Source organism: Misgurnus anguillicaudatus, unplaced genomic scaffold (genome assembly GCF_027580225.2).
Source record: "Misgurnus anguillicaudatus unplaced genomic scaffold, ASM2758022v2 HiC_scaffold_31, whole genome shotgun sequence".
Taxonomy (NCBI): Eukaryota; Metazoa; Chordata; class Actinopteri; order Cypriniformes; family Cobitidae; genus Misgurnus; species Misgurnus anguillicaudatus.
In genome coordinates, this window is record NW_027395281.1 from 5,026,670 (window position 1) to 5,046,784 (window position 20,115).

At 37.4% G+C, this 20,115-nt stretch overlaps 2 protein-coding genes across 2 annotated transcripts; one reads left to right on the top strand and one right to left on the bottom strand.

Moving 5' to 3' along the window:
• Positions 1-1,353: 1,353 nt before the first annotated feature.
• LOC129453299 (myosin heavy chain, fast skeletal muscle-like) lies at positions 1,354-15,626 on the bottom strand. Its single transcript, XM_073865388.1, has 41 exons — positions 15,566-15,626; positions 13,602-13,649; positions 13,068-13,279; positions 12,820-12,963; positions 12,595-12,751; positions 12,341-12,368; positions 12,131-12,242; positions 11,953-12,045; positions 11,799-11,862; positions 11,612-11,710; positions 11,425-11,528; positions 10,425-10,563; positions 10,211-10,329; positions 9,972-10,121; positions 9,713-9,883; positions 9,335-9,641; positions 9,174-9,244; positions 9,002-9,089; positions 8,811-8,928; positions 8,594-8,717; positions 8,346-8,482; positions 8,006-8,261; positions 7,681-7,923; positions 7,422-7,598; positions 7,184-7,329; positions 7,020-7,110; positions 6,542-6,931; positions 6,338-6,464; positions 6,147-6,265; positions 5,858-6,054; positions 5,594-5,777; positions 5,354-5,519; positions 5,148-5,272; positions 4,749-5,057; positions 4,453-4,656; positions 4,237-4,362; positions 3,950-4,120; positions 1,992-2,096; positions 1,813-1,908; positions 1,579-1,710; positions 1,354-1,454 (listed from the first exon to the last, which is right to left on the bottom strand). Exons 3-41 carry the CDS (start codon positions 13,266-13,268, stop codon positions 1,434-1,436), a joined length of 5,811 nt encoding a protein of 1,936 aa, XP_073721489.1. The 5' UTR covers positions 13,269-13,279; positions 13,602-13,649; positions 15,566-15,626; the 3' UTR covers positions 1,354-1,433.
• On the top strand, positions 12,135-18,687 carry LOC141349216 (striatin-interacting protein 1 homolog). The gene is made up of 6 exons (XM_073865395.1): positions 12,135-12,263; positions 17,048-17,182; positions 17,284-17,404; positions 17,493-17,561; positions 17,964-18,085; positions 18,446-18,687. The coding sequence occupies exons 2-5, from the start codon at positions 17,101-17,103 to the stop codon at positions 17,977-17,979; spliced, it is 288 nt and encodes a 95-aa protein (XP_073721496.1). The 5' UTR covers positions 12,135-12,263; positions 17,048-17,100; the 3' UTR covers positions 17,980-18,085; positions 18,446-18,687.
• The last annotated feature ends 1,428 nt before the right edge of the window (positions 18,688-20,115 follow it).

Genomic DNA, 20,115 nt, shown 5'->3' on the forward strand with positions numbered 1-20,115 from the left:
TAAATAAGCTCAAAGGTTAAGTCCCTTAAACACTTGGTAACACTTTAAAATATTCATCCATTATTTTAAATACCTACACAATAACAAATGAGTTGTTAAACAATATTAATCAAGTAACTACTGTTTACTAGCACGAATCACTGATTAACGAACTGGTAAGTAATAGCATACAGATAAATGTGGTAGTTCACTATTACTATTTTTGACTTATGTGTTTTTCATTTTGTTTTTTCCTGACTATTTTCTCCTACATTGTATTAATTTGTATTATTTTAATGAATTCCTCTATTTGACCGATCTTTGATATCCAATAGTTCACACTTAGTTAAATTTATATAAATTCCTTTTTTAATTTTAATTACAGTAGGGATCTGCTTATCATTTTTAAAGAAAGTCTAGTGTCTTCTGCTAGTTGAGTTATAATCAATTTTCTCTCAATAATAGAAATTCTTTGAATGGTATTGGCTTTAATGTAGCTTGTATGGATTTAACTTAACTGAGCTGTTATTATTTTAAACATGTTTTAATTGTCTTAATTGAAAGTAATCTCCAAAACCAAACTTTTTGAGTGATTCAAAAATAAACTGGTGTTCCACAGAATCAAAAGCTTAGAAATCTAAAAATAGAATGAAAACATTATCTAAAACAAATTCAGGGTAGTCTAGAATATCTAATAGTAACCTAATGTTATGTGTTATGTGCCTGTTTTTATAAAGCTATGTTGTGTTTTGTCAGTAATTGTGTCTAATTACAATTTTTAATAAGATAAGAACAAATATTTTATAGTCACTGCTTAGTAGACTCATTGGGCGCCAGTTTTCATGGAGGAGAATATCTTTTTTGGGGGGTAATCTCCTTAATCCTTGAGCTAGAATGAATGGGGGGCATTTATTTTCAATTCTTTTTTTAAAGACCTTTAACAAAAAAGGGCTCAGTTCTTTATAAAATTGTACTCAAGCCATCAGTGCCTGGCAAATTATTATTTTTTATGTGCGTACTGGCAAATTATTATTTTTTTATGTGCGTACTTGCATATATAGTGTTGTCATGAATTTCTTTATTTGAATAGCAATGTTTTAATTCTAGGTTTAATTAAGTAGCTCTGCAGATGTTTGTTATTGATGTGAAAGGGATTTTTCTCTTTCTGCAGTCTTCCATATCACTTCATTTTGTACAGATGGCAAAGCTTTATCAAGAAAGTCTAACTTTGTATAATTTTGTCTTTCACTTCTGGGAAATGTTTATAAGAGAATTGGTGAGATAAAGACATTCATATTTGTCAAGCCAACCTGGTGTTTTTGTTTTGTTTGTTTTCACTTTACAATTGTTTAAATAACTGCAATAACACAATCGTAAGGACACAACAACTTTTTATTAGTTACAAGTAGTTCATATTTTATGATTACTTTCTGTTGTGATTCAGGCTTCAGGTTTTACTCTGCTGATTCTTTTCCCTAAAAAAACGTAAGAATGAATATATTTTACTTAATTAATTCTACTATTTGCATGCATATATGTGTTTATTTTGAGTTTATTTCAGGAAGCAGTTTGGTTACAGTAAAAGCAGGTGGCGCTCACCTTTCCAATCTCACGGCTCTTGGCTCTCAGCTTGTTGACCTGAGACTCTGCAATATCAGCACGTTCCTGAGCCTCCTCCATCTCATTCTGCACCTTCCTGTGCCTGGCCAGGTGAGTGTTGGCCTGCTCCTCCTGTAAAGTGAATATATATTGTTAGTCACTTTGGATCTTCTAATTTGATTCATTAACTTTTAAGATGACGTCACAATGGCCAAACACAAAACCACCACTTACAGCTTCCTCAGCTTGACGCTTGTAGGACTTGACTTTCAGCTGCAGCTTGTCCACCAGATCCTGCAGTCTCATCACATTCTTCTTATCTTCTTCAGTCTGTAGAGGTGAAAGATGTTAAATTACTATCCAGCATTGTAGATTGACTCATCTGTTGTTACTGCTGTATAGATGGTAAGTACCTGGTAGGTGAGTTCCTTCACTCTCCTCTCGTATTTGCGCACTCCTTTAACAGCTTCAGCACTACGTCTCTGTTCAGACTCGACCTCAGACTCCAGCTCACGCACCTTAAAGAAGTATGATACTAAAGCAATAAACCCCAAGAAGCAGTGGGTTACCAGTGCATTTTATAACAGCTAAGGGGCGTTGTTAGGCACGACGCGAAGCTGTTATAAAATGCACTGGTAACCCAACGCTTCGAGGGGTTTATTGCGTTTATAAAATGGTTACTTCATATGCATAACGTTAGCGGGATTTTATAAAATAAAACACAAATAAGTTGTAATTATATTAGTATAAATATTACTCTTCCGCCAAACAAAGTAGTTCCTCAGAATCAAGTGTGGCTGCAACAGAGCGCAGTTCACAAACAAAACAGACGCAGCAAAGGCACAATGAAAATATGATTAAAGACTGTGGTGTTTATTTTATAAATCAACATTCATCTAATTTATACATTAACATTTATATCGTGCAACTGTTGAAGTGATGATCAAATATGTTTGTAAGCATGCTTAACTTTTTCCCCGTCAGCGTTTTTTTTTAAGTTGCCACCCAGTTTTAGTTGAATGCCTTACAGAAAAATTATCTTCTTTAAATAAACATAAGATATCAAATGAAAGAACAGTCCATCCGCTTTCCAACAACATCAAAAAACGTTCCATCCTACCTTCATTTGTTGTCTTATCAGTTATCACCTCTCAAATTTTCAGCTAAATGCGGAGATAATTCCATTTTTGTGAGGAACTTAGAGATTCAGAGCCTGATCAAAACACACGCTAAATCCACCACAACGCTGTTGTGTCGAGTGAATGCCTCAGTGTTTAAGTTGGGTAAGATTGCCCTCTAGTGGATAATAGCGGAAATATCAATAAGATAAAAAAAACTTCAGAGAACGTTTTCTCTTTATTGATGAAATGTTTTATTTATTGACATTTATCTGGATATCGCCATAATTGTGCAAAGGTAGAAAAATTAAAAAATGATTAAAGACTGAGGTGTTTATTTTCATAAATCAATACGCAGCAACAGTGGCGCAGTGATACTTGTGATGCGGTCTGAACCGTGGGTTTACCGGGGTATTTTATCACGGCTTAGAACGCGTTTCAACCAATCAGAATGAAGAACCAGAACAAGCCGTTTTATAAAATGCGTTTTGGTCAATTTTTATGAATACATAAGCAATAACATCATACATAACTTCACTAGCACTTCTCACTCTTTTTGTCACTTCACTTGTCTGTAGTCACTGTGTGTAACGTTTTTTGATTCTTTTGGTTCTCTGGTTTGGTTTGTTAGTGGTGCTAACCATGTTTGTTAACTTATTCCCCACCAGCATTTTTTTTTGTTTCCCGCCAGTATTTCTTGTGATTTTAATAAGTTTTACAAAATGCCTTCCAGTAAAATGTTCAAATATATCAAATGAAAGAACAGACTCTCTGCTTTCAAACATACAAAATGGGAGAAAAACATTTCATTGTATCTTCATTTGTTCTCTTTTATATAACATCTTAAATACAGGTAGGTTTCTTCAAAAAGACCACATTTTGAGCAAAAAGCTGAAATACTTGCATTTTTGTGTAGGACTTTTGCTAGAGATCAGATTCAGAACGATGGTCAAAACATACATTTTAATGTACAAATTAATTTAATTAGTTATTTCCTCAGTTTTTTTATAAATTGGGTAAAGGTGCCATTTATTTGATAGTAGCAGAAATACAAATTACTGTATAAACTCACCAGGAAAGCATCATTGTTAGGAAAAAGGTTTACTCTTAATTGACGAGATAACTCGTCAATGGCAGGAAATAGTTAGTAATGTCTACTTCTAAGTGTTATAGCATGGCTGTGAATAGTTGTTTTAACCAATATGATCTCAGCCATGGTCAGGACTCGTGAGCACCTAAGCATTTAAACCTACCCTGGCCTCCAGTTTCTGGAGCTGTTTCTTTCCTCCTTTCATGGCCAGACTCTCAGCCTCATCCAGACGGTGCTGCAGGTCTTTGACCGTAATCTCCATGTTCTTCTTCATCCTCTCCAGGTGAGAACTGGTGTCCTGCTCCTTTTTCAGCTCCTCAGCCATCATGGCAGCCTGGAATGAGAGCCAAATGTAATTTACTAAGCTTTAGAACAAAGACACATCAAAGCTGCATTTGGGATTGATATGGAAGAATTTCTACATTGAAGTAGATTGTAGCAAACACTTACATCAGTGATGGCCTTCTTGGCTTTCTCCTCTGCATTTCTGGCCTCCTGGACCGAGTCATCCACCTCACCTTGAACCTGGACCAGATCAGCCTCAAGCTTCTTCTTGGTGTTAATAAGACTTGTATTCTGTGAGACATTAACAGCTTCAGTCAGAAACCTCACTGTTACTCTCAAACAGCTGATCTCAAGTTTAGTGTCATTGTACAAATATTGTACCTGAGAGTGCAGCAGTCCCACACGCTCACTGGCATCCAAAAGCTCCTGCTCTGCCATTTTGCGGCATCTGTCAGCTTGCTCCAGTGCAACTCTTAGCTCCTCAATCTCAGCTTGCATCAGGTTATTCCTGCGCTCCACCATGGCAGCCTGTTCCTTCATGTCTTCCTGTCCTCTGACGGCTTCATCAAGGTGCAGTTGGGCATCCTGTGGCAGATTTAGGGTGTCAATATTCATGCTTTGATTCCAATTCAGACAACTTAATATTTTGTGAAGACATTTAGCCGAAAGAAATGTACCTTGAGCTGGCCTTGGACGTTCCTGAGCTGTTTCTGGGCCTCAGCAGCCTGGCGGTTTGCATGGCTCAGCTGAATCTCCATCTCATTGAGATCTCCTTCCATCTTCTTCTTGACTCTCAGGGCATCGTTTCTGCTCCTGACCTCAGAGTCCAAAGTGCTTTGCATGGAATCAATCACTCTTTGGCTGTTCCTCTTGATCTGCTCAATCTCCTCGTCTTTCTCAGCAAGCTTTCTGTCAATTTCGCTCTTGATCTGGGTCAGCTCCAGCTGGATACGAAGAATCTTGGTTTCTTCATGTTCCAGAGTGCCCTGATAAACAGTAGTGAGGTTTTATTAACATACTAGAAGAGTGAGACAGGGTGAGTTATAGATTTTTGCATGGTTTTAATGTTGATTTACCTCAGCTTCCTCCAGTGCAGTCTGGATCTCGGATTTCTCAATCTCCACTGTTTTCTTGGCTTTCTCTAACTCATGAATGCTCTTTCCGGTCTCTCCAAGCTGCTCACTAAGGTCAGAAATCTCCTCTAAAGGTACAAAATTCAGTAATAAAAGTTATAGTTTAATTTTTTCTTTTTTGATGATGTGTAAATATAAGTGCCATTTACGTTGCAAAATCTTGTTCTCCCTCTTCAAAGTCTCCAGGTGATCAAGAGCTTCTTCATAAGAGTTCTTCATCTTGAAGAGCTCAGTGCTGAGGGAACGAGCTTCTTTCTGAGCACCTTCCAGCTCAGCCTGACCTTCCTCGTACTTCTGTTTCCAATCTGCCAGGACCTGAAAAAAACAGAAACATAGTGACATTTTAATTCATCATTAAAGTTCATAAACTGAATTTATGTTTTCCTTACCTTGTCAAAGTTTCTCTGCTTCTTGTCCATGTTGGCAGCCAATGAATTTGCTCTCTCCACATCAATCATGAGGTCCTCGACTTCACCCAGCAATCTCTGCTTGGTCTTTTCCAGAGAAGCACACTTGGAGTTCACAGCCGCAACAGATTCTTCAGCATCCTGTAGACGCTGGGCCAGCTTTTTCCTGTGGAACATTGTATGAAATTATGTCTTGGTCTATCAGATGTGAATTCATTTACTGAAATGTTGTGAATTTGTGTATACTTGGCTTCCTCAAGCTCCTCAGTGCGTTGGATAGCATCAGTCTCATATTTGGCTCTCCACTGAGCCACCTCGCTGTTGGCCTTAGACATGCCACGCTGAAGTTCACCTTTTGCCTCTTGCTCCTCTTCATACTGCTCTCTGAGCAGATCACAGTCATGGCGGGCAGACTGGACAGCATGAGCCAGAGCGTTCTTGGCCTTAAATCAAACATGTTAAATTTGCATTAGAAGTCTGGGTCTTGTTGGTTTTCTTGAAATGGAAATGCATTTCACTATGTGTTGTGATTTACCTTAAGTTCCTCCTCAACATGTCTCTTGAGTTCCTCAATCTGTTGAGTGAAAGCCTGTTTTCCTCTGGTCAGCTGAGAAACAAGAGCTTCTTTCTCCTCCAGCTGGCGAGCCAGTTCACCTGTTAATCCGCTTTGTGTTAATCATTCTATTGAACAATTTTATTTAAAATATAATTTTGTTATGCACTAACCATTCTCAGTGGCAAGTCTTGCTCTTTGGGCACTCGTGTCATTCAGCTGGCGAACATTTTCATCATTCTTGGACTTAATTTCACTCAGTTGGTCTTCAAAAGTGCGGCACATCTTTTCTAAGTTAGCCTTAGAAAATAAAAAAGTTTTACTCATGTTTTGTTTCTTTGGACATTTTAATTTAATTATCCTCTAGTTGTGATTACCTTTGATTTGGCCACTGACTCCATGTTGCTTGATAAGTCATCAATCTCCATCTTGTACTCACTTTTCTCCTTCTCCAGCTTTTGCTTAACACGCTGAAGATTGTCAATCTGTTCTCCGAGCTCGGCCACGGTATCTGCCTGCTTCTTTCGGAGAGCAGCCGATGTAGCCTCATGCTGCAAGGTGGACTCTTCCAGATCACGACGCAACTTCATGAATTCTGCTTCACGCTTCTTGTTCATCTCAATCTGGGCAGAAGTGGCACCACCAGCTTCCTCAAGCCTCTCACTGATCTCTTCAAGTTCCCTGGAGAGATCAGCTCTCTGCTTCTCCACTCTAGCACGAGCAGCTCGCTCGGACTCAATTTCCTCTTCCAGCTCCTCAATACGGGCCTGTTTTTAAAATTTGCTCTTAGCTTGTCATACTGGTAGTGTGAATTCCCCAGTTATGTACTTTAGTTTAACATATGAAAGACATTACCTGAAGTTCTTTAATCTTCTTCTGAAGCTGTGCTCCCAAAGACTGTTCATCTTCAATCTTACTGATTAGTTGACTTATCTCAAAGTCCTTCCTGTTTTATGAAAATTAAGGTTTTGTAAAATGTGTATTTGTTTACATTTACAAATGTTCTGTCTTCTACTCACTTTTTGATCTTCTCGTCTGATTGTTGTTTGTCATTCTCCAGGTCCATTAGTGATTCCTGGGCCAGTTTCAGATCACCCTCAAGCTTTCTCTTGGCTCTCTCGAGGTCCATACGAAGTTTCTTCTCTTGCTCCAGTGAACCCTCGAGCTGTTCACAAAATTCAGAACATTAAAATCTCCCACATTCAGATCAATTTCTTTCATTTATTTATGGTCTAATTATCATGTTTAACATCTTACATCATCCACTTGCTGCTCAAGTTTTCCCTTGGCTTTAGTCAGAGAGTTGACTTTGTCTTCCTCTGCCTGAAGGTCATCAAGGGTTTGCTGGTGTGCCTCTTGGAGGGCTTTCTTCTCTTTGGTCAGCTTGGCAATGCTTTCATCTTGAGAGACCATCTCCTCAGTCAGGTTTTTCACCTAAATGCAAGAATTGTTTAGAGGTTTTCTTCTGAAGTATAAACACATGAGCCGTGTTAAGAAGATGTGATTAAATGTGAACCTTATTTTCTGTTGCATGTTTCTCCTTTTCCACTTTGGCCAAGGTGAGCTCCAGGTCATCAATATCTTTCTTCAGTTCAGAGCATTCATCTTCCAGTTTTCTCTTCTTTGCAGTCAGTTCAGCATTGATCTCCTCCTCATCCTCCAGTCTCTCGGTAGTCTCTTTGAGTTTGGCCTCGAGCTGGATCTTGCTTTTAATAAGACCTTCACATCTCTCCTCAGCATCAGAGAGATTGTCACTGTCCTGTTAATTGAGATGGGGACATGGTTAATTTCTGGAACCTGTTAAAATCTATAAATGTGGGTATAAGCACTGCAGCACTCACAGATGCTACTTGCAGTTGAAGATCGTTTTTCTCCTGCATAAGTGACACCATTTTCTCCTCAAGCTCCTTCTTTTTTGCTAGTGCCTTGGATAGATCCTCTTTCATTTTATCGTAGTTCTCCTTCATGGCTGCCATTTCTTTCTCTGTCTCTGCAGTCTTCAGAAGAGGTTTGATCTTGAAGTAAATCTTCATCCATGGCCAGTGTTTCACATTCATGAATGATCGGACATTGTATTGGATGGTAAAAATTGATTCTCTGTGTAAAATATCATCAGTTAGCATTACCCTTTAAAATTCATTCAATTTCATTTGTTTTCCAGTTTTTGTATGTGCATTGTACCTCCTCTCCATCATCTTGTAAAACTCCTTCCTTGTGAGGAACCCACGGCACTGAGCCTGAGTCATGGTTACTAGTGCTGCAAGTTTCTCATCTCTCAGCTCTTCAAGAGTACCCAACAAACCAGCTTTAAAGAACACCTGCAATCCCACCACAGGAATTATTTTAATTGGTAGCAAACCTGTTGTCTCTGTTCACCTAGCATTCTAGATTTCTAGATTTAAGATTTTAAATAAACTTCTATCACATACTTTGGTGTGTCCAAATTTATACTGAGTGTGGTCGACGTCAATAGAGCTCAAGAGTTTCTCTGAAGCTTTCTTGTTGTCAATGAACTGTCCCTCAGGGATGACACTAGCATTCAATACTTTATATCTGAAATCAAGTGTTTTGAAATATTAATGATAGGTCTTGGCTGTATTTGTAGTGAGATTATTGTGTTACACTGTAATTGTTTTAACGAAGTACCTCTGCTTGAAGTCACCATAGAGGATTCTGCTGGGAAAACCCTTTCTGCAGATTCTAATACCCTCCAGCACACCATTACACCTCAACTGATGGATTACCAGAGGGTTCTCCATCAGACCTAAAACAGAGATGAGCATAAGTTTCCAAAGTATCTTAAACAATCATTGCAACTTTCATTCAATAGTCTTTACCTGGAGTCTTGGACTCGTTGGGAATCAGGCAGCGCACAAAGTGAGGGTGAGTGCTCCTCAGGTTTGTCATCAGCTTACCCAAGTTCTCCTGTAGAATTATTATTGTTGTGTTGACTTGGACAGTAATCTAACTTGAAATACAACATTTCACCTACTGTTGAGCCAAACGTACCCTAAACAGTGCAGACACGGTCTGGAATGAACCACCCTTCTTCTTGCATGCTTTCTTTCCAGCAGCTTCAGCTGTTTTGTGTGCAGGCAAGAACAAGTTCAGTAATAATAGAATTAATCTCAGAACTATTGTATTGTCATGACTTGTTCTATCATTCTTACCTTCAGCACCTGCATGAGCAGCATACAGGAGGGACAGCAGTTTGACTGATGACTTCTGATAGAGTTGCACAACAGAGTCGTTCAGTGGATCCTTGTTCTTTTCCAACCAGCCAGTAATGTTATAGTCAACAGTGCCGGCGTAGTGCACCAGAGAAAAGTGAGCCTCTGCCTTGCCTTTGACAGGTTTGGGCTTCTGGAAAGCTGCACTTTTGCCGAGATGCTGATCGTGCAGCTTGTTTTTGAAGCTTCCATCCGTGGCTTTGGGGAACATGCACTCCTCTTCAAGGATGGAGAAGATGCCCATTGGCTGGTGGAGAAAACTCAAGCTTAAGCACAAGTACATAATATAACATTGTTTTGTCAAGTCTTTATTTTTACCTTCTCGATAAGCTCAATGCAGGCAGCTAAGTCCATTCCAAAGTCAATGAACGCCCATTCAATGCCTTCTTTCTTGTACTCCTCTTGCTCCAGCACAAACATGTGATGATTGAAAAACTGTTGCAGTTTCTCGTTGGTGAAGTTGATGCAGAGCTGCTCCAAGCTGTTGTACTGACATTTCAACACAAGCAAATTCTTACTCTTGTATCTTTTGATTTATATTTTAATTCTTAGAAGCGTATTAGTAACCAATGCTCACATCAAAGATTTCAAATCCAGCGATGTCCAGCACACCAATGTAGAACTGTCTGGCCTGCTTTGTGTCCAACATCTCATTGATACGGACGACCATCCATGCAAACATTTTCTCATAAACTGACTTGCACAGAGCGTTGACTGTGTTAGCTACCTGTAAAAGGGCATACGTAGGTCATGGATTTTATCCAAGATGATTTTAGATTTTGTCTAATAGACATTGATTGGGTTACTTATCATCACCTGTGGTACAGTTTGGCCTTTGGTCACGTACTCATTTCCGACCTTCACTCTGGGATAACACACAGCTTTCAGCAGGTCTGCAGAGTTTAGGCCCATGAGGTAGGCAATTTTATCAGCCTCTATAAATAGGCAGAGTTTTTCAAATAATGGTCAATATATGACTGTCTGTATGGTGATACGAGTATCTTCTCTGTTAAAATAGTTTATCTCTTACCCTCATTGCCATCAGGTTCAGCCTGCTCCTCTCTCTGCTTCTGCTTGAACTTCATGCTTCCATGATGCATCACAGCACCTGTCAGCTTGAAGATGCTTATTTTCTCCTCAGCAGTGAAGCCCAGAATGTCGATTGCAGTCTGTTTTTTTTTTGTTGAAAAAAACAAGTGAGGTGTTTTATGCTACATTATCTAATGAAGTACTTGACATAGATACTGACCGCATTTCTTTCTCTTCTCCCTTTTCATTTAAAAAAGAATATAGTCCACTAAACGATGCCATAACTCTAAAAACATTAATAAAACCATAAATTGGGCATAAACTTTTAAAAACAAGCGTCACAGATAAAAAGGACAAAGCAGTATAGTACTCTACTTTGTTTCATACAATCCACAATACAAGGCAAAAACTCTTAAACAAGACTAATAAAACCCCAAATCGGGCTATTCATTTCCAAACACAGAGTAAAGATTAAAAAGATAAGTATTGCATAATGAGGTCTCTGAGGAGGAGGGCATTGAGTAAGCAAGAAGTATGAAGCCCAGACAGGCATCAGGGAGATGGCTGACGCAGTCTCGTCCCCATCTCCCTTCACTCTTTTACCGAATTTTGATGACGCTCATGGGTATCAATCTGTGGTGTTTAGCCCACTGGTCGGGGACGAGACTCTGGTTTGTGTAAAGGATTCAGTGTGTCAACCTCCAAAAACATGCACTGGCCAGTGTCTTATTCTTGTTCTCCCTAAATGAAACTGTCATGGGGAGACGTATCTTCAATACCTAAACTAACTCTTTCTTTTCTCTCAACCGGTATTGTTTTAAAACAGTGAAAACTTGTATCTTGTCATAAGCACCTTTTGTACTATAGCCTCCCTACGACACATTGCTTTTATTGTTTCCTAATCTTTGTAAGTATGCTAAATGCTTAAATGTAAAATGTAAATGCAGTAACAGAATTTTTACTCATGCAAATGAATAATAATGTTGTTGTCCACCACGTACATCTGTGGCAATGAACTCTTCCACATCATCGATACTCTTGACAGTGATTTCACCCTGGCTGATCATCGGATAGTCAAAAGGATTGGTGGTGATGAGCAGCGCCTCTGTAAAGAATGTATGTACATTATATTAACACTGCTCTTAGACATTAGCTTTTATGAATCACACACTACTGTAGATTTCTCACCGATCAGTTCTGGTTTGTGTCCAGTCATGAGCTGGTAGAAGATGTGGAAGCTCCTCTCAGCAGACAGCTGGAATGTTACTCTTGACTTTTCCAGCAGATCTTAACAGGAGAACATTGACTTCAGATGACTTATATTCATGTTTGTTTATTGATAAAATATGTTTTGTTTCAATACGGTGCTACTCACAAGTTTCAATATCAGCTGATGCTAGTTTCCCAGTTGTCCCAAAGTGAATCCTGATGAATTTACCCTGAAACATTATTTAGGACACCTTTGAAGGTCTGCCATCTTGGAAAGGTATAACACAAATGATAATGCATTTCATCAGACTTTAACTTACAAAACGAGACGAGTTGTCGTTCCTTATAGTCTTGGCATTACCATAAGCTTCCAGCAGGGGGTTGGCTGCGATGATTTGATCCTCCAGCGATCCCTGTGGCGTATACGAGCAATTTCATTATGTAGAAAAGTTGTGTCACTAAACTTTGTTTATTTACCAGTATTGTGCGTTTGCTAACCTGCATTTTTCCCGCAACAGGTTCTGTCTTCTTTGGTCCAGCCACAGCGATTGTCGCAAAGTACTGGATGACACGTTTGGTGTTGACCGTCTTTCCTGCGCCGGATTCTCCGCTGTAGTGGGAAAACGAAAATGTAAGACACTATATACAATATAAATACAATATTAGAATTGAATAGAAATTGTTGTCATGTATTATAAATCTACTCACGTAATTAGGATAGACTGGTTCTCACGATCTGAGAAAACGTGTTAAAAGTTGTTTAGTAACAGAGTATGTTATTACATTATGATGAAATGTTACAAGTTACGGCATGTTATATTTAGAATTAATGTGCACTTATAAACCATACCCAGACTGGGATGATGTAATAAGGAAGTGAAAAAACTGGTGAGATTTAGTTTCGTGTTCACTGAAAAACATCTTTAGTTATTTGTTTAAAAACTTTTTAAAGAGTGTCTGACCAGAGAGCATGAACTGGTAGGCGTTGTCAGAGATGGAGAAGATGTGGGGAGGAGCTTCAACTCTTTTCTTGCCCCTGTATCCATTCACAACAACTGAGTCATACACCGGCAGCCATTTGTATGGATTGACGGTGGCGCAGAACAAACCAGAGTAGGTCTGAAACAGAGACGTGTGTTCAACATCAACCTCATCACAGGTATTAAAAGTGATGTTGTTAGACTTACATAGATCATCCATGCTGCGTAACGCTCTTTGAGATTATACAGCACAGTGGCCTCATTGAGGTGGGTCATCATGGCCATGTCCTCAAGTTTGTCAAACTTTGGTGGATTCATGGGAAAGATTTGATCTTCTTTGACAGTAACAGTCTGATAATAAACAACCACAGTTATCAGGATGAGTTTGACATGACTCGAGATATTAATAACAGTAAATAGTTTCTCAACATCATAGTTTATAGTTTTGAGCATACCTTTCCACTATGAGTTTTGACGGTAACTTTGTCACCCTCTCTACTAAGAAGAGTACCCTTCAGGTACATCTCTGCTACATCAGATACATAGAAGGCTGTTTTGGCATCAAACGGGGCATGTTGCGCTTCGATTCTCTCTTTCTCTGGTTTCCGGAGGTAAATGGCCGCTGGGCCAAAACACTCCATCTCAGCGTCTCCCATGATGACTTCTCCTGAAGTATTATCGACATTAAAATCAGTATGTTATTAGAAATGTTGTTAGAAATTAGAAGCAAGTGAAAAAGCATGTAAAACAAGTCAAGTATTTTCTAAGTAGCCATGTTTATATTACATTACAGACATTTGTACTGTTTGAAGCTCTAATGATCATTTTAAGGATTTGTAGTGTAGGGATGTTTTACAGGAGCGTTCAGTCAGTTGTGTTCAGATGTTTGATTTCTGAATCACATTAAATCAGTGACAGTGTTTCTACTGAGTCTGAACTTTACATGCATGTTTATTCATTAAATCATACAAACATAAACTTTGTTTTACCTTTTTCACAGCCTCAGTTCAGAGAAATGATGTTCAGGGTCTTGTTTACTAAACATGTAGAAGATAGCTGTCAAATATCTGTGATTAAGTTCACCTCAAACATCTATAATCCAGTACAGTACTATCATAGCTATTCACATTTACTTTTAGCAAAACATTATCAATATGCCTAAAGTATTCAGGTATTGATGAATGAGTTATTGTTTGAGGCAGATGATTGCTTTCACTGTGTGAATGTACCACTAACAAACATTAGACTGAAATATATTTCTTGCTCTTTGTACTGTATGTCAAAATAGTACAATATTATCCTACTTCAATATATGTAACATCAAATAAACATAGGTCAAATGTAATCTAACATTAAAAAGCCTGATTTCACAGACAAGGATTAGCTTAAGCCAGGTCTAGACCTTTAGTTAAATTAAGATGATTATGTGTCTTTTACAAACATGCCTTAGTTGCCAGTTGTTACTGGTGTGTATCTTGAGACAGATCAATGGCATGTCATATTTTAAGATCTCTCCATGCGAGTTATTCTTATATATATTAAAGCATAATACAGTGCAGTATAGTATACTTCGGTATAGTGTAGGATTGTATAGTATAGCTCAGTATTGTATATTATTCTGTATATTATAGCATAATACAGTGCAGTGAAGTATAGTACAATATAGTATAGGTTAGTATAGTGTAGGATGGCATACTATAGTGCAGTATAGTATACTGTAGTATAGTGTAGTATCAAATAGTATAGCATAGAATAGTGAAGGACGGTATAGTATAGCACAGTATGGTATATTATAACATAATGCATTGCAGTATAGTATAGTATAGTTCAGTATAGTATAGGTTAGTATAGTGTAGGATGGTATAGTATAGCACAGTATTGTATATTATTCTGTATATTATAGCATAATACAGTGCAGTGAAGTATAGTACAATATAGTATAGGTTAGTATAGTGTAGGATGGCATACTATAGTGCAGTATAGTATACTGTAGTATAGTGTAGTATCAAATAGTATAGCATAGAATAGTGAAGGACGGTATAGTATAGCACAGTATGGTATATTATAACATAATGCATTGCAGTATAGTATAGTATAGTTCAGTATAGTATAGGTTAGTATAGTGTAGGATAGTATAGTATAGCACAGTACAGTATATTATAACCTAATGCATTGCAATATAGTACAGTATAGTATAGTATAGTATAGTATAGTTCAGTATAGTATATGTTAGTATAGTGTAGGATGGTATAGTATAGTATGGCACAGTATGGTATATTATAACCTAATGCATTGCAGTATAGTATAGTATAGTTCAGGATAGTATATGTTAGTATAGTGTAGGATGGTATAGTATAGTATAGCACAGTACAGTATATTATAACCTAATGCATTGCAGTATAGTATAGTATAGTTCAGGATAGTATAGGATGGTATAGTATAGGACAGTACAGTATATTATAAACTAATGCAATGCATTATAGTATAGTATTGTTCAGTATAGTGTAGGATGATAAATTATAGCACAGTACTGTATATTATAACCTAATGCATTGCAGTATAGTATAGTATAGTATAGTATCGTATCGTATCGTATAGTATCGTATAGTATAGTATAGTATAGTATAGTATAGTATAGTATAGTATAGTATAGTATAGTATAGTATAGTATAGTATAGTATAGTTCAGTATAGTGTGGGATGGCATAGTATAGTGCAGTAAAGTATAATGTAGTATAGTGTAGTATGAAATAGTATAGCACAGTATAGTGTAGGATGGTATAGTATAGCACAAATCAGGATATTATACAGTATATTATAGCAAGTATAGTGTAGTACGGTATAGTGTATTATAGCATAATACAGTTGAGTATAGTATAGTTCAGTATAGTGTAGTATGGTATGGTATAATCTATCTAACCTATAGCAGATACAGGTGTAGTAAATGATCTTACCGTGGATGGGTCTGTGTGAGGTCTTGTTGAAGTGGGGAAAACTTCTTTCTTTTATAGAGATGCTCCTGTGTACTCAGCAGAATCCATCGGCTCTATTTGGTCATGTTAATTCACTCTAAAGGGTTGCAACACTTTGCCATTTATAGATAACAATTCTAATGTGTATCAACTTATGCATTAAGCTTTTTTAATCAAATATTGTTTGTGTTATTAGTTATGGTTCATTGATAAGTTTTACCATAATGTGGATTTGTGTTTAGTTTTGATGAATTTTACTCACCATGTTTTTTTAGATATACATGTATTTCTGAGTCAAAGCAAACATTATGAAGATTATTTTAAACATTTATTTGATCTTGAATTAAACTATTGTGTTCATTCTTCTGGTCATAACCTAACATGAACTCTTACACAATGGTAATACTAAACTAAAACACAATGGCACACAAACAGCTGACCTATTCAGACGTGTCTGCACAACAAATAAACACATATTTATAGTTCTCTGTTTTATATTAAGCTCTTTGTTTTCCTTCCAGCTCTTTCTTTTGTATGTCAATGGTGTCAGGTTAATAATTAGTCACATTGTTTCCTGAGGATAAATCTCGACTGAGCATCTGCCAGGAAATTTTCTGATAGGGTTCAAGGCAATATAACATATCCCTTACAGTTGTTACTTTAACCAAATTCAGTACATATGTAACCTGATATATGGAATTTTAAGCTATAAGAAAGGCTTCATCGTGTGATGTCTGTTGAGTGAGCCAGTTTAGTTTTGTGTGTGTGTGTGTGTGTGTGTGTGTGTGTGTGTGTGTGTGTGTGTGTGTGTGTGTGTGTGTGTGTGTGTGTGTGTGTGTGTGCGTGCGTGCGTGCGTGCGTGCGTGCGTGCGTGCGTGCGTGCGTGCCTGCCTGCGTGCCTGCGTGCGTGTGTGTGTGTCTGGTAATTATCAATTGTTCCCACAAAGTTAGGAAAACCAGTAAATTTTGACCTTGTGGGGACATTTGCGAGGTCTCCATGAGGAAACAAGCTTATAAATCAAACAGAATGGTGTTTCTTGAAAATGTGAAGTAGCAGAAAGTTTTTAGTGATGGTTGGGGTTAGGGGAAGGGAATAGATATACAGTTTTTATGGTATAAAAATCATTACGTTTATGGAATGTCCACACAAAACATGGAAACCAGAATGCGTTTGTGTGTGTGTTTATGTGTTTAAGTGTTTTTGGAAAGGCTTGTTTTTATGAACTTTCTAAACATCAAGCCCAAATCCACAGATTTAAACTTGATTGGATGAAGAACATTAATTTATTTAACTGTCATTAACCTCAAATTCAATATATATTCATAATTAATGTGATTTATATAAACCTTTAGTGCAGACTTTTGAGTACTAAACTCTCATGAGATCATATGTTAGATGACATCTATCCAGTGCTTTGTGATTGGCCGAATACCTCAAGCATGTGTTCTGTTTTGTTTCGACAGTGCCCAAAAATAAATGGACTGAGCTGGATTTGGTTCAGCACAGAGCTCATGCCATGCGTCTACTGGACAGTCTGGACATCATTGGTAGAGAGCGACACTTAAAAGTCGCCAGAGCTCTTCTGTATATGGCACAAGGTCTTCTAGAAATCTTCCTTTTTGCTTATATTTGTTCACATCACCGTGTGATTTTTCTGTAATTGTTAATAAGATGTGATGGATGGTGTGTGATGTTTCAGGGATGTTTGGTGAGTGTAGCTCAGAGATGGAGGTCCTGCACTGGATGAGATATAACATCTTTCTACTGTTGGATGTTGGAGCTTTCACCGCTCTGGTGGAGCTGCTCAATATGGAAATCAAGTAAGATATACTGCATGCCAACCATCATTAATAATAGATATCAGTGAAATAACAGGAGGGTTGTAAATGGAGGTTTAATGTGTTTCAGTAACAGTGCCGCATGTAGCAGCGCCGTCAGGAAACCTGCAATCTCTCTGGCCGACAGCACTGACCTCAGGTACAGAAGTTTTTTATGTAAAGCTGCTTTACAACAATTACACAATTGTAAAAATGCTATATAAATAAAATAAAATTTAATTTAACATATAGCCAAGTCAAACCAAACATGTCTTAAAAGCCCAATGTGTGTGTTTTATGGTGTTGTTAAACATCATGTACCTGATGGTGGAAACCATCCAGCATAACAAACCTACAGACTCTCCAGAGTGGAGAACCTTTAGAGAAAACCTAAAATCTGAACTTGGTTTGTTTTAGTGAAATCTCAGCAAATAATAACATGATTTCCACCCAACAATATCCGTTACAGCAGCTAATAAACCTGAAGAGTAGAGATGTTAGATTTTAAACATTAAATTAATATAAATGTACAGTCATTTGTGTTTCTGTCTAATGATCATAGGTTCTCCTCTTTATAACAATGAGCCCATCTCAGTCATGCTCTTTGATATGGTGACCAAATTCTGAAGCGGTCACGCCCCTCATTTGCCAATGCAGAAAGTTCTGCTGCTAAAGACCATCCTGGTGAGAATAATTTTTATATATTTGTATATGGTGATAAAATGATTGATGCATGGGTTTTGAGTTTATATAAATGCGTGGTTTCATTTTCATTTTCAATAGCACAGTGTTAACAGTGCTCCTGCGCTGGTGATTTCTGGTATCTTTGTGTTCAGTTTACTCTGAGGATTCTAGCAGTTGCAGACCAAGACTTTGAAATATGTCAAACACATTGAATTGACTTAATTGAAGAGAGCATGTCGTTGATATAGCAACTGCTAAAAGCTTATTTTTAAAAGTCTCTTAGTAAAATCTTTCTTTGTATATGAGCTCTCAGTATTATTTTATGCAAAAAAGAGTATTTATACTATTGTCTTTTGTAAGACCGGAACCAAGGTGTCACATCGAGGGAGCACAACGGTGCAAGAGAGAGAGCAGAGTGAGCTCCTCAGAGAGTTCACACCCCATCTGAGATGGAATAAGCCAACAAAAACTCACACTTCCACATCTGTTCCCTTCTCCCCCTCTCATCATTCTCTCAGCTCTGTGTTTAAACTCTGTTCACATAAACTGTGTATATGAAATGCCACATAGACAAACAAAATAAATAGTCATGTTTGATATCATTTGAAATGTCTCAGTGCGATTGATACAATGGTCTCACTCCCATAATAACAGAATACAACGATAAAGTTTAACAATAAATTAGGCAAACTTTACTCAATGTTGGGACACACCTCTCACCTTAGGCATGTAAACCAATCCCCCACTGTATGCAAATAAGGTGTAGCCCCTAGGTCAACCACATTTTTTACCATAAAACAACATTATTACAGTGCTTTGTTCTATCTGGATATTTAAGGAAAGTTTGCAAAAGGTTTGGGGGGTGTTCTATATTAAGAATTGAACCCCATTGTGCTGTGTTTCATTGGGCTCACATCACTATGTATTTCTATATTCACTTGTGGATTTTGTAACCTAAAGAACCCACAACATTGTGTTGTCCCAATCTCCTTTCATTGTATCCTTTTAAATGATTTTGAATACTTATAAATCAGATACTAATCAATATTGATCCTTCCAGAAATGAAAGTGATTTGAGTAAATTCTTCATGCTTATGATATAATATACATTTAGATCATGTATAATCTTTCGCAAAAAACTTTGTATGTCCTATATTTCACAATAGGCTTGTTTTTCTGTGTTAAAGTCACAAGTAAAACAATTACTTCTTGTCATAGTCCTTAAATAGTCCTGTGCTTTCTGTGAGAATCACAAATCATATTTTTATTACACTTCTCAAACAAGCAAGGGGGCTTGCGAAAGGGTTTGTGTTCCTCTGTATCTTTGTTACAGGAGATTAATAGTTTTGGAGAGGTGAACAGTTGGGCACCCGAGGTGGAAAAATGACCCTAGTGGGACTAAAGATGTTGAAGCCTGTGGCCTGCACAGGTTGTTCTGTACCTTAAATCAGACTTCTTGCAGTCAAATTGTTAATTAGTTTAGATATGCTCTGAACTAGATGTCTATGTCTTGGACATTTTCAAAGTTTATCTATAGCTCAACCAATCAGAATCATGAAGTTTGGAGTAATGATGTAGCTTACTCATGGCTGTAAATAATCCATACAGTTAATGGTGGATAATGCGGGCAATCATGATTTGGTGACATTCCTGATTAACCAGAAAATAATCTAGAATTTTTACCATAAGGGGCAGAAGGTGTGTGTGGTAAAAAATCTCTGTGTTGCCATGAATTTATTTATGTAAATAGGAATGTTTCAATTCTGGTTGAATTGAGTAGCTCTGCAGATGTTTGTGACCGATGTGAAAGGGATTTTTTCTTTTTCTGCAGTCTTCCATATCACTTCAATTTGTACAAATGGCACACCTTTATCAAGAAACACTAACTTTGTATAATTGTGTCTTTCACTTCTGAGAAATGTTTATAAGAGCATTGGTGAGATAAAGACTGTCATATTTTTCACATCAGCCTGGTGTTTTTGCTTAGTTTTGACTTTACAACTGTTTAAATAACTGCAATAACACAATCG

Bases quoted from the DNA above. Each gene is read 5' to 3' on its own strand.
- LOC141349216 (XM_073865395.1), top strand. From the start codon at position 17,101: ATGCGTCTACTGGACAGTCTGGACATCATTGGTAGAGAGCGACACTTA. The intron at 17,183-17,283 runs GTCTTCTAGAAA...GTGATGTTTCAG, and splicing joins TCTTCTGTATATGGCACAAG to GGATGTTTGGTGAGTGTAGC. The intron at 17,405-17,492 runs GTAAGATATACT...AATGTGTTTCAG, and splicing joins CTGCTCAATATGGAAATCAA to TAACAGTGCCGCATGTAGCA.
- LOC129453299 (XM_073865388.1), bottom strand. From the start codon at position 13,268: ATGGGAGACGCTGAGATGGAGTGTTTTGGCCCAGCGGCCATTTACCTC. The intron at 12,964-13,067 runs GTATGCTCAAAA...GTTTATTATCAG, and splicing joins TCAAAACTCATAGTGGAAAG to ACTGTTACTGTCAAAGAAGA. The intron at 12,752-12,819 runs GTAAGTCTAACA...TCTCTGTTTCAG, and splicing joins ACGCAGCATGGATGATCTAT to ACCTACTCTGGTTTGTTCTG.